The following is a 13,580-nucleotide window of genomic DNA, read 5'->3' on the forward strand; positions in this document are numbered from 1 at the left end:
TATCCATTCCCTGACTCTAATGTTGTAGACATGCTGGAACAACTGCTAGAGAAGTAACTCATTCAACTGTCTGAATGCAAGCGACCGGAGCAATTAAGAAAGGTAAGCAATCCTAACTATTGCAAGTATCATCGGGTCGTTAGTCACTCTGTTGAAAAGTGCTTCATGCTGAAGGAGTTGATTCTAAAGTTAGCTCGTGAAAAGAAGATTGAGCTGAATGGTGACGATGTAGCCCAGACAAATCATACAAAAGTGATAATGGCTTCAAATGTTTCACTCTCGACATCATTTTATGATCAAAGAGAAAGTCTGATCCAGTTTGGAAACTTGAACCTATCGTTGTTCGATTTCAATAAGAGATTTAAACGATAGACTCCCAAAAGAAAGATGAGCCTGTTGAAGATAACGAAAAATGGTGGATCCTTGTGACTCTTCGAAAGAGAGGAAAGTCGAGTTCCACCGTAAAGAAGTCGTGCTTCTATCAAAATTACAGAAAGAGAAAGTAAAGCCAAGAGATAGAAAAAAAGAAACATGGCATGGAAGCCTAAGCCTGGTAAGGAAGAAGACGAAGACCTTCAACTTCAACGACCAGTGACTTTGGCTGAATTCTTCCTAAGGAACTTCCTTGATAATCATCCCGAGGAAGTATCGGAGGTTATTGCATGTCACACTATTACCATAACGGAAGTCAATAACAATCATTTAACTGCTAAAGAAGTTGACGATTCAAGAGAAACTAAGCAAAGAATTTTTGCCTTTGATCGTATCAAGCCTTCAATTACTCGATCTTCAGTCTTCCAAAGATTGAGTATGATCACAATAGAAGAAGAAAACCAATATCCAACGTCTACTTCCATTCAAACTTCAGCCTTCAAAAGGCTAAGTATCTCTATGTCAAAGAAAGATTGACCTTCGACATCTGCTTTTGATCGTCTCAAGATGAAAAGCGATCAACATAAAAGAAAGATGAAAACCTTGAAGGCAAAACCATTTCATGAAGAAAACAACAACGAAAAGATTCACAGTCGTGTCTTTTCACGCATGAAAAGGGAGTTGTCTGTCGATATAAATACAACAGTTTCCTTGATGGTAAAGCTAAAACTCATCATATTGACGACTCCTACAAATGAAGTGGATGATCAAAGCCATGATGAAATAAGAGATTTTGAAGTTTAAATATAGAAGCTCCTTACTGCAAGAGCCTAAACTACATGTTGCTCTTGACTCGCATGAGCTTAAAAGGTGAATGGAAAAAAAAAAAAAAAGAACTACGTTATGACTTGGTCCCTGTCATTGTAAATGGTATGTAGACAACTTAAAGGACTTTAAGCTGAGTCTAGATAAAAAGAAAAAAAAAGCAAAAAAAAATATCTCTCCTGAACTTCATGACTTGATCCCTTTCTTTAAGAGTATGTAAGCAACTTAAAAAAAATTTAAGTTTAATCCAACAAGAAGTGACACAATCACCCTACGTGTGGCGATAAAAAAAAAAATGATGTTATTCATCTCTACTGGGGGGGCAACACAACAAATTGAAGATGCTCATCTTTATTGAAGGCAACACAAAAAATTGAAGATATCTCTACTAGGGTAACACAACAAATTGAAGATGCATGGTATCTGCATGGTACTACATAGGTTGGATATATACAATAAGGTTATGCTAAAAAATTTAATCATTTTTTCATTCATTTAAACAAAGAAGCAGTGTTGGGCGTTGCTTATTTCAAGTTCGAAGCATCATTCATCTATAGTTTGACTCTTCATTTTAAGCAATAGATGTTCTTCAAGATCAAGTTAAGAAGTTTTGTCGATGCTTCTTTAAATTAAGTTCGGAGGCTCCGCCAATGCTTCTTAAAATTCAAGTTTGAAAGATTTATCAATGCTTCATCAAATTTAAAGCTCAGAGGCTTCGTTGATGCTCCTTTATCCTCAAGTTCAGAGGTTTTGTCGATGTTTCTCCATCTTCAAGTTCAGAGGCTTTATTGATGCCCTTCCATCTTCAAGCTTAGAGGATTTGTCAATGCCCCTCCATCTTCAAGTTGAGAGGTTTCGTCAATTTGCCTCAATCTTCAAGTTTAAAGGCTTCGTCGATGCTCCTCCATCTTCAAGTTCAGAGGCTTCATTGATGCTCCTTCATCTTTAAGTTCAGAGGCTTCGTCGGTGCTTCTCCATCTTCAAGTTCAGAGGCTTTGTCGATGCTCCTCCATCTTCAAATTCAAAGGCTTCGTTGATGCTTCCGCATCTTTAAGTTCAGAGGCTCCATCAATGCTTTTCCATCTTCAAGTTCAGAGGCTCCATCGATGCTTTTCCATCTTCAAGTTCAGAGGCTTCGTCGATGCTCCTATATCTTCAAGTTTAGAGGTTTCATCAATGCTCCATCTTCATGCTTAAGTTTGGAGGCTTTGCAATGTCATCTTCATGCTTAAAGTCGCAAAGTCAAGCTTAATGTGGAAGATTCCTCGGTGCTTCATCAAACTCAAATGCGGAGGATTCGTAGATGCTTTGTCAAAACTCAGATGTGAAAGATTCATTGATGCTTCGTCAAACTCAAATGCATAGGATTCGCCTATGCTTCGCTAAACTCAACTGCGGAGGATTCGTCAATGCTTTGTCTAGCTCGAGTGCGAAGGTTCGTTGATGTTTCTCTATCTTCAAGTTCAAAGGCTTCGTCAATGTTCCTCCATCTTCAAGTTTAGAGGTTCCGTTGATGCTCCTCCATTTTCAAGTTTAAAGGTTTCGTCGTTGCTCCTCCATCTTCAAGTTCAAAGGCTCTATCGATACTCCTCCATCTTCAAGTTCAAAGGCTTCGTCAATGCTCTTCCATCTTCAAGTTTAGAGGCTTCACCATTTCCTTTTCGAAGTCAGGTTTGGATGCTTCGCCCTCTCTTCAAAATATTGGTGCAACTTCCTTCCTTCTCCAAATTGTTGGTGTAACTTTGCTTCCTCCCCAAAAAATGTTGGTGAGGCTTTGCTCCTTCTACAAAATGCTGGTGCAACTTCACTCCCTCCTCAAAATGTTGGTGTAGCTTCACTCCCTCTAAAAAAATGTTGGTATGTCCTCGCCTCATATGCAAAATCAAGTTTGGTCTACCTGGCTCCGTCTCATACGCATGAACAACTCTAGTCCGCCTCGCTTTGCCTCATATGCGATCCAGTCCACCTGACTCTGCTCAAAAGCTTTATGGCATATTCTCCCCATCTTCAAAGCTTGATGGCATATCAACCTCATCTTCAAAACTCGATGGCATATTTGTCTTATCTTCAAAGTCGGATAAAAAAGTGATGTAATAGGGTTATTTAGACCTTTCCGGGGTCATCCATACGTTGATCAAATAGGGATTGTTAGACCTTTTTGGGGTCATCTCTATGTTGATCATGAAGTGATGTAATAGGGTTGTTTAGATTTTTTTGGGGTTATTCCTATGTTGATCAAATAGGGCTGTTAGACCTTTCCGAGTGACGATGTAATAGGGTTGTTTAGACCTTTCTGGGGTCATACCTATGTTGACCAAGAAGTGACGATGTGATAGGGTTGTTTAGACCTTTCCGTGGTCATCCCTATGTTGATCACGAAGTGACGATGTAATAGGGTTGTTTAGACCTTTTCGGGGTTATCCCTATGCTGATCAAGAAGACCTTTCCAAGATCATCCCTATGTTGATCAAGAAGTGACGATGTAATAGGGATGTTAGACTTTTCCAGGGTCATCCCTATGTTGATCAAATAGGATTGTTAGACTTTTTCGAGATCATCCCTAAGTTGATCAAGAAGTGATGATGTAATAGGGTTGTTTAGACCTTTCTGGGGTCATCCTTATATTGATCGAGAAATGATGTAATAGGGTTGATTAGACATTTCCGAAGTCATCCGTATATTGATAAAGAAGTGACGATGTAATAAAGTTGTTTAGACATTTATGGGGTTATCCTTATGTTGATCAAGCAGTAACAATATAATAGAATTGTTTAAACCTTTTTGAGGTCATCCCTATGTGTGGTCAGGGTGGCGGTCACATATGGGGCATTGTAGAAAAAAAGAAAAAAAAATTTAAAAAAAAGAGGAGGAAAACAAAAGAAAGAAGAAAAGAAAAAAAAAAAAAGAAAAAANAAAAAAAAAAAAAAAAAAAAAAAGAAAAAAGAAGAGAAGGAAGAAAAAAAGAGGAGAATAGAGTTGGAGCGGGAGACGAAAATGAGAAAGATGTATGTGGTGAGCTTTATTTATAGAGGTCAAGATGTACTCAAATTCCTAATTTAATTTGGATTTTCTACTAAAATCTTATATCTCTAAAAGATTTTGATAAGATTTGAACAAAAATATCTTATCTTTTAAATTTGAATTTAAAATTGTTGTGGGGTTTGAATAGATTAGCTTTAAATCAAATGATATCAAAATCCATTCACATTAATTTTAAATTTGGACATATTCCAAATTTTATCTCAAATTTATCTCAAATTAAAATTTGACCATATTCTAAATTTTATCTCATATTCAAATCAAATTTAGCTTTTATCCTCAATCCAAAGCAAATTGAGAGTAGAATCTTAAATTTATTTTAAATTAAAATTTAGTCATATTCCAAATTTTATCTGAATTCAAATTGTTCAACTTTGAGATTAAATTATGAATAAAATGTCAAGTTAAAATTTGCTCAAATTCCAAATTTTATCCCAATTCAAATAATTCAAATTTAGCCTTTATAAAGTTTCAAATTTATCTCAAAATAAAATTTGGTCATATTCCAAGTTTTATCACAAATTGAAATCAAGTTTACTTTTATCCTATTTCCAAATCAAATTAGGGTAAAATCTTAAATTAAAATTTGGTCATATTCCAATTTTTATTAAAAAATCAAATTGTTCAATTATGAGATTAAATTGAAATTGAACCTTTAACCTCGAGCTAGATAATATAATCTTTATGGCATTTGAATTGTGCTTATTTTGACTCAATTTATACTCTTGTAAGCAAACCCCTTAAATAAGGGGTGGACGCCCATTCATTTTATATCTTACATTAAAATAGGGGAAGGGATCTTTCATTTATTCACTTTTAAGATTATTCTCCTTTTATTGAATGGTTCAGATAGTACATAGGAGTGAGTAACATGCTCTTATGCATCTTGATTTCGGGTAACAATATTTGGCACTTTTGGTTGGTCTATAACTTGTCAAATGATATAACTAGTATTCTCACATTATTCTTTTTTGGTCTTTCCTTCTATGACACACAAAATACTCTACGGTTGGCAATCAACATAAACTTCTTGTGATCTCTTTGACGTGAAAGAGATGCGAGAATTTTTCCAGGATGATATCTCTACATTGATCACTTTTTTAATCTAATTTTGTACATGAAATCTTAAACTAAATTAAATTTTTTAAATCAAGATTTTACCTTATTTAAAACATGAATATAATAAACCATTCTATTTCACACTTACCGAGTATAACTCAATTAGCATGTAATATGTATTTATAATTAAGAGATTTTTGGTCTGTATACTAACTTCAAATATAAAAAAAGTCAACTTTACTTTAAATCTTTAGGATAATAGTTAAAAAGTAAAATAGTCAGTTCTATTCAAATCATTTTAACCAATTTTACCTATTCAAATCAATTTTACAAATCCATAGTGAAAAGTCTATCTGAATTCACTTAATCCAATAATAACATTTATTAGAAACAAATAAGAACAAACTTATTTCACATTCAAACAACCTTTATGTCACCAAAATAGTTCATAATAGTTTAGTCAAAATAAAGGATAAGAAAAGTTGTCTCAATTCAATTATTTGATAAAGTTGGTCCTCTCCATTTATAGCCAAATGTGTACTCATTGAGCTGGCTTATTGAAACACACTACTTTTACAATTCTACAAGAAATTTACACGTGTGTGGACTCAACAATGGGCTAGGCCAATAATTAGGCCAACAATAAGATTGTTCCTCAATATCCTCCCTTCAAACTTGTGGATGTAAGAACATGAACCACTTGATCTTTAGGTGTACCAACCTAGTCTCATCCTAGTTCTTCATAATTTTCATTTAATTTTGGAAAACGTAGCGTGAGACTTATGATTGTTTTGATTAAACTTCTAAATTGTCATAAGTGAATCGATTTAAATACCTTTGTTAAGATTACTTTTGAAAATCGTCAATGCATCATTTATTAATGTATTAGAAATGTAAGATGAACAAAAAGTAGACATTAGAATTGATGCAGGACAACTTTTAAAGAAAGCTCGATTGAGAGTTTAAATTGACTCAATTATGAAAACTTGTTATTTCATTAATAAAATTATTTTTACGATGTTTATCGAGATAAAATGTAAAAAAAGATATAAATTGATATTCTAATGAACATTCAAGACTTAAGTTGATACACTATTTAAACCAATACAATTATCATTTTTAGAGTTTTAATTGATATAACCCTCAATTTTTTCTTCTTTTTTTTACTTATTTTAGTCTCGATATTTTGAAATTTTTGTTCTTGATTTTCATGATTTGAAAAATGACTATTTTGGTTCCAACCACTATTCAATAAAATTCCTAAAATATAGCTATAATTTTGTAATAAAAAGTTTTTTTTTGGCCAAATTTTCAAACAAGGACGACGACTACTTTGAATACAGAGACTAAAACGAACATTTTGATATTGTAAAACTAAAACTATCATTCTATTTTCTTTTTTAAAATATTGTTTGAGACTTATATTTTGTTTTGATTAGGACCATTTATTAAGAATATCTTTGAACATTATCGATGCATCAATTATAGCCTTCTTAAATGAAAGTCTAAATTAGTTTACGTAAATTTAAGAGATAAAAATCAAAAGTCTCCATTATTGAGGCATGATGAACCAATGACTATTGACACATCCATCAATAGTCAAAAGTAAATAGACATTTTTTGGATAAAAAAAATGGATATTTTTGGATAAAAAGTAAGTGGATATTTTTGGATAAAAAGTAAACGGATATTTTCACTCGTTATTTATCCAAGGTGAAATCGGACAATAATATCCATATCTGATTTATTACAAAAAAAGAAAAAAGAAAAAAAAAAAATCATATCTGGTGTCTGGGGTGATAGCGCCACGTGTCTGCACTTTCACTTTTGATATCCACAGAATCCGAAAGCAATGCGACGTTGCGTGCGCTCCTTATCCATTTCCCACTCTCAAAATTCCAAAATCCTCGTTGTTTTTTCTTCAACCGCTCGATCTTCTCTCTTCCCCTTTTCTTCTTCTCCTTCGATTTCATGACAACGCCTCCATTTCCATCCCGATCTTCTCGTTCTCCAAGATCCTCCTATTCGCCTACTTCGTTTTCCCCCAATTTCCCACCAACCCCACTTCCTAATCCTTCCTACTTTCTTCCATCTCTGCGATTTCAACAATTTTTTCCTTGATTTTAATGGCAGACGCTCTCAGCAAGATTGCTTTTGCCCCTTTTCCGCCTTCTTCTTCTTCTATTTGTCATCTTCATCAGCTTCCTCCACCTTCTTCCGGCCTTAAATCCGTCTATTCTTCTTCGCATCCCTTTAATTGGCAACCCCTTTCTGTGAAATTACCACCCACCTCGCGGCCGTTTTCGAGTAGTCACTCCTATTGCAGAAGAATAGAGTTTACAGAAGCTTGGGGTTTCTCCAGAAATTCTGTTTCTCCTTCACGATCTTCCACGATTTCCCATGTTCGTACTGCTATCTCGCACTTGAATTTTCACCTGATATTAGGGTTTTTGGGATTTGCTTTGTAACTTTTGTTTGTATCATTAACTTCTCTGTTTTCATTTTATTTTGATTCTAATTGGGAAACTCTGCTGTCTCTTCATGGTTTTGATCTTGGTCTTTATGAACATAACTAGTTGCCCTATACCTTTATATTTCTATATTTTAATCCTTTTCCTTGTCTGGAATATGTACCTGATAAATTCCAATATTGATGTTCCATTCATGGAAGAATCCCACGTTTCTAATTCGGTTAGCACTTGATTATGTATACAAACTATTATGTATTTTGTTTATTAACCCTTTTGTGTTGCTATTCAATAGAGTGGCTTTCGGATTCCAAAACCTCAGAAATGGTGGGAAAAAGGGTTGCAACCTAATATGAAGGAGGTGACCGGTGCACATGATCTTGTGGATTCTCTTTTAAATGCTGGGGATAAGCTTGTTATTGTGGATTTCTTCTCCCCTGGTTGTGGTGGCTGCAAAGCTCTTCATCCGAAGGTGTTCCTCATTCTTTAGTGTCTAGAAAAATCTATCTTTCAAGTTTTCTTATTCCTGAAGTTTGTATATCTTTTGCAGATATGCCAATCTGCTGAGATGTATCCTGATATACAATTTTTGCAAGTGAACTATGAAGAGCACAAATCCATGTGTTATAGTCTTGGTGTTCATGTGCTTCCCTTCTTTCGCTTTTACAGAGGCGCTCAGGGTCGCCTTTGCAGCTTTAGCTGCACTAATGCAACGGTAAGAAATCTTTAAATAGATTGGGAGTGTTCTGCTTTTGTAATGTTATTTGATCGTAATATTTGGTTGTGGTTGTCTGTTCTTCGTAGGAAGCATGCTTTTCCTAAATGCTCTAGTTTTTTCCTCACTTCGGTTCGGTCTATTTAATTAGCAGTTGCTTTTGGTACCAAACTGCATTACAATAGAGTATGTACCATGCAGTATTGTTGTCCTTTTAATCGATGTTGCCTGTTATTTATCGGTTTTAATTTGTTATTTAACAACATTTGACATGATTTATTTGACATGGAGCTGCTTTGTGGTTTCCTCTGAGCCTCATGAGTAATTTTTTTTTTTGTTCTTCTCTGCTAATGCACTTGTTTCGCCATCAGTTTATTGATGATAATTAGTCTGATCTCACAGATTAAGAAATTCAAGGATGCGTTGGCCAAGCACAACACCGATCGATGCAGTCTTGGCCCCACGCAAGGGTTGGAGGAGAAAGACCTTGTGGCACTTGCCGCTAACAAAGAATTGTCTTTCAACTACATGCCCAAACCAGCAGAAGAGGTCCCCATCCCTATCCCTGCCACTGTGGAAGGGGTAAGAATATCGGAATCAAAACGATCACGTTCGGACTTGGAGCAACTGCCTCTTCCTCTTCCTTCAACTATCCTAAAGTCTGCCCAAGGCCCCAAGGAGAATGCCTATGTGGGATGAAGCTACGCCCATATCCTATCCTTAATACGAGTGCTTTTGGTTGTAAAGTTTCAGGGGTCCTATATTAACGAGACCCCAGTGAAGTTGTAGGGTTTGTTTCTTCTTTCTTTTTTATTTTTTTCTTTCGGTGGCTTGGATCCCAGCCTGCTGATTCTTTAGAACATCAGCAGCCAGCTGTGTGATTGATTATATATATAGTTGCTCCTAGTTGTACACGGTTGTATAAAGCTTCTCTGCAAGATTGTGAGTTCAAAGATTTCTGTAACATTGTAACTAGTAAATTGGTGCAAGTCCAATGAAGATATAATCATTTCTAGGGAATTTAGTTCCATAGAAGCTACGTTATTATTGCAATTGCTGATTTATATATGTTTGCTCTAGAATTAACTGGACATTGTTATCGGTTATTCTGATTTCTTATGCAGAGAGGTCTAAAGAGTCTCCTTTTGGCCATTGGAGAGTTTGTAGATCTACGATCTTATTTGATCATGATCTGTTCTACAGGTAACCTGTGTCTCTGAGTTCTAAGAATCCGTGAGTAACATTTTAATGGATCATAGGGAACCATTCTGTAGATTAAAACTAAGTTTGAACGTCTCCTAAATTTTGAAAATGATTGTGGTGTGGCCTAGTGATAAATTTTTTTTTTGGAATTATGATGAGAGGTGGTAAAGTTTCATCTAGCATGTGAGCCATTGTGAGATAAAAATTTGCCTAGATATTGCGAGATGAGATCCTACAGAAACAATGTAGAAGACATTCAAATCCGGATCAATCCAACCAATATTATGTTCAAAATAGATAAAAAGAAAGGAAGAAGTTGCAAAGCAGAGGGGGAGGAAAGAAAACCCAGAAGAGATAACAAAACATGTAAAATCTTACCCATAGGCAATTAAGAAGACGGGTGGTGATTGGAATGGCTCCCTCAGTCTTGTCACCTCTATTTGCTTTTTGTCTCGAAATTTTTTTCTATGGATTTCATAGATCAGAGTGAGGGATTTTCTATAGAAAATTTGTGTGGATCGAGTTTGTTTAGAAAATTATCCTCAATTTAGTTCTTTTAATCTCAATTAAATATATTTTTTTAAAAAAAAGAAACAATTCAATTAAAAGCTAACTCTCCACAAAAAAATTCAACTCTCCACAAAAAAAAATCTCATTTAGAATCTTCATTTCCTAGGAAGAATCCTAATAATTGAAAGAAAATAATATTTCATATCATAATATTTAATTATCCATACACAATCAAAATTTTCAACCGTCTGTTTCTAATAGCGATTAAACAATTAAAAAAATTAAATTCAAATATGCAACTCATAATGACAATTGGTCCATGTATTATGAGGCAAATAACAGCTTGCCACATGGGACAACCTCATTAAAACACGGTTTAAAATAGGACTACTACGTGGCAAGGTGAACAATAGGGTGTCTTTGACCTGGCCCAAAACCTTTGATGGCCTCTTGGGAAAGTACCAACCATTCGTCGATAACAGATCTTGAGTTGATGGACATGGTAGGTAGATTCTGATACTTTTAAATAATATAAGGAAGAGTATAACTCCACTCTAATGTATGTATTGTATCATGGTCGTACTTCTCCAATCGTGCGACACCATGATTCACCCGTGATTATGGTCAGCTTTAAGAGATGCTGAAGTCCCAATCCACTTTTTGCTCGACTCTTTAAAACTTAGTCGGACCTTAGGCGAGGTTGTTCCACCCTTAATTGAACTAAACTCCATTCGGCCATACACGTCGTCCATACGTGTATTTTCCTTCATGTGTAACTCTAGCTGACTTCTCTATTCTAGGCCAAGTCTTGAGGCTCGACCTTGCCCATATATGAGGCTAAGGTCATCACAATGCAACGTCGCATCTCTCTTTGTCATCTTGGTTTCTAACAACGTCCCCCATACCTCTATATCGCTTAGGAACTTCACTAGGATGAGTTCTGACCCCTCGTTGGGGCAAAACAGGCTTATAACCCTTTACCGAGGCTTATCGGGTGATTCAGACACTTATCGAGGCCTTTTGGGACATAAAAATACTTACCGGGCTCTACCGGCCTACTTCGGCGCCTACCGGGCTTCTACCAGTCTAATGGTTGCCTATCGGACTTTATCAGTGCTGGGTTTGATGCCCTAAATATGGTCACCTACTGAACTTTAACGGTGTTGGGTTTGATGCCCTAAATCTCGTAGGGTCCTATAGTTTGTAAACATTATATGAACAAACTCTTTATGTGATTAATAAAATATATGATATTTTATTCACTTTATCTATAAAATATGTGATATTTTATTCACTTTTTCTATAAAATATGTGATATTTTAGTTGCATTAACCACAAACCAATAGACTAACATCCAAGGTTATCATTATAACTTAAACATGTATGTGAAGACATACAGGTGGATTATGTTTAAGTAATAGCCTAAATGGTCTGTAGTAGATTTATAAGGCTGGGTACCTTATCCTGGTGACACTATGAGTATGGTCCGCTTTGAAGGTGTTACAATTATTGTAAAGTGCTACAAATGATCTGATCCTGATCATTCATGTATTAGACATGCGAGCGGGAATATTTAGTCTTATACAAAGAAGTTTGTATAAGACCGGACCATGAAATGTTTAGTCTCATTATATAACAACGTTCATAATAGAGACTTACATTTCACCAGAATGACCATTGGTAACATGACTTGAATCCTGAGTGAGTTGTGAACTCCTGCTTATGAGGGCGGTCCTTTGATTTGTATGGGTGAGAGTGGCCAGATCGCCGACTCAACAAGCTTACCATTTTGGGGATTCATCTGATTAGGGAGCTAGGAACACAGCTACACAAAATGGAATTCACTCCTTCCCCGAAGCAGGGGTAAGTAGATAAATTACTCCCTTAAGGGCTGATGCCGGATCTTATGTGACGCCACACTTTCTCCTGGCCCAAGAGGGGTTTAGTAATAGTGGGACTATGATCTATTGTTCATTAGAGGGATTAGTGGTACTTAAAGAGTTAGATGTAACTACAGGGGCAAAACGGTCATTGGCCCAACTGTACTTACGAGCAATTTGTGAATGGTCATCGTATTATCGATTGGTTATATCAAATGGACACAGAAATATATCTGTAGTGCGAAGAGTGTAGCTGTCGGTCATTAGTGGAGTGCCCGATAGTTAACGGATGGTGAATAATGTAATTAAAGAGTTTAATTAATTCTTCATGTACCATTGGAGCTTCAAGCTACATGTTCATAAGGTCCCTTCGGTAGCTCAAAAGAATTTAGTTGAGAATCAGTTTTTGGGTTAATTTGAATTGTTCAAATTGATAGAGAGATTTAATTATATATGATAATTAAATTGTTTCAATTATATATGATATAATTCTCATAATGTATGTGATACATTAAAGTTTAAAAAGAGGAAATAAATATTTGAATGGGATTCAAATATATTTTCTATGAATATGATTCATAGTTGTTAAATTTTATATAAATATGATTTACATTAAATGCCATAAAGTAGAGAAAAGAAACTATAGTTTATATTGTATGTGATAAAATATCAAAACTATATGTTATATGTTATATTTGATATAACATATAATTTAATATAAATATAATATGATAAGTTAGTTATCATATTTATTTCTATTATTTTATTATTATTTGAACAATAACTTTCCATCTTTTCTCTCCAACCATCTTAGTGGGTAGCTATTATTTTATGGTAAAAGGAATAAAAAGAAAAATTTGTTTTTCTTCTTTCTTGAAGAACGTTGTAATTTTTGCTAAACGATTGAGAATTTTTACAAAATTGTTATGAGATCTTATGTTCTTCAGAGATTTCTCAATCTTCTTCTTCCTCCACCCAAACTATCCCTTCTAACCAAAATAGTCAGAGCTCACCACTCCTAGGTTCTCACCCCGAGAATACCAAGGACTCTTTGTGGTAGTGTTCAGGTTCCCAAACTATCTTGAACCCCTTTTCTGTAAAAAGCATGCTATAATTTATTTTGAATGCATATATCTTGTATGTTTATTGTAAATTTAGTTTCCAATAATTAATGAAATTTGGATGATCCCTTTCCACTCAAGAATCTCCTCAGTCGAGTTTCTTCAATCGGGCCATTACATTGCTTACCGGGACAACTCGGGTAAGTATCGGGTCAATCGGGAACTATGGAGTCCCATTGATTCCTTAGGATGCCATCCAGAGTGTCAGGATGTCATCGGTTTTCTCTCTTCAATATGGACACGCTTATCGAGAACCATCATCAATTGATCCATGAGCAACAATCCAACTCGGGACTTCTCGGACATCCATCCATCCGGACATAATCGAGACTTAGACCCTTTCGAGTCTTTGTCGAATCAAATTGGAATACTGGATGCTACATCGAAC

The 13,580-nt window shown here is 35.2% G+C and overlaps 1 protein-coding gene and 1 long non-coding RNA gene across 2 annotated transcripts; one reads left to right on the forward strand and one right to left on the reverse strand.

Annotated features, from left to right (window-relative positions):
• The first annotated feature begins 7,191 nt into the window (after positions 1–7,191).
• LOC120091926 (thioredoxin-like 1-1, chloroplastic) lies at positions 7,192–9,498 on the forward strand. Its single transcript, XM_039050096.1, has 4 exons — positions 7,192–7,697; positions 8,059–8,235; positions 8,314–8,478; positions 8,881–9,498. Exons 1-4 carry the CDS (start codon positions 7,422–7,424, stop codon positions 9,175–9,177), a joined length of 915 nt encoding a protein of 304 aa, XP_038906024.1. The 5' UTR covers positions 7,192–7,421; the 3' UTR covers positions 9,178–9,498.
• On the reverse strand, positions 9,285–10,201 carry LOC120091927. The gene is made up of 2 exons (XR_005485864.1): positions 10,060–10,201; positions 9,285–9,913 (listed from the first exon to the last, which is right to left on the reverse strand). It is a non-coding gene; the product is annotated as an uncharacterized LOC120091927 (long non-coding RNA).
• Positions 10,202–13,580: the final 3,379 nt, after the last annotated feature.

Source organism: Benincasa hispida, chromosome 11, assembly GCF_009727055.1.
Source record: "Benincasa hispida cultivar B227 chromosome 11, ASM972705v1, whole genome shotgun sequence".
In the NCBI taxonomy this organism is placed as follows: Eukaryota; Viridiplantae; Streptophyta; class Magnoliopsida; order Cucurbitales; family Cucurbitaceae; genus Benincasa; species Benincasa hispida.

Excerpts from the sequence above, each read along its gene's own strand:
- LOC120091926 (XM_039050096.1), top strand. The coding sequence starts at position 7,422 with ATGGCAGACGCTCTCAGCAAGATTGCTTTTGCCCCTTTTCCGCCTTCT. Across the intron at positions 7,698-8,058 it reads GATCTTCCACGATTTCCCAT|AGTGGCTTTCGGATTCCAAA; the intron begins GTTCGTACTGCT and ends GCTATTCAATAG. Across the intron at positions 8,479-8,880 it reads TTAGCTGCACTAATGCAACG|ATTAAGAAATTCAAGGATGC; the intron begins GTAAGAAATCTT and ends CTGATCTCACAG.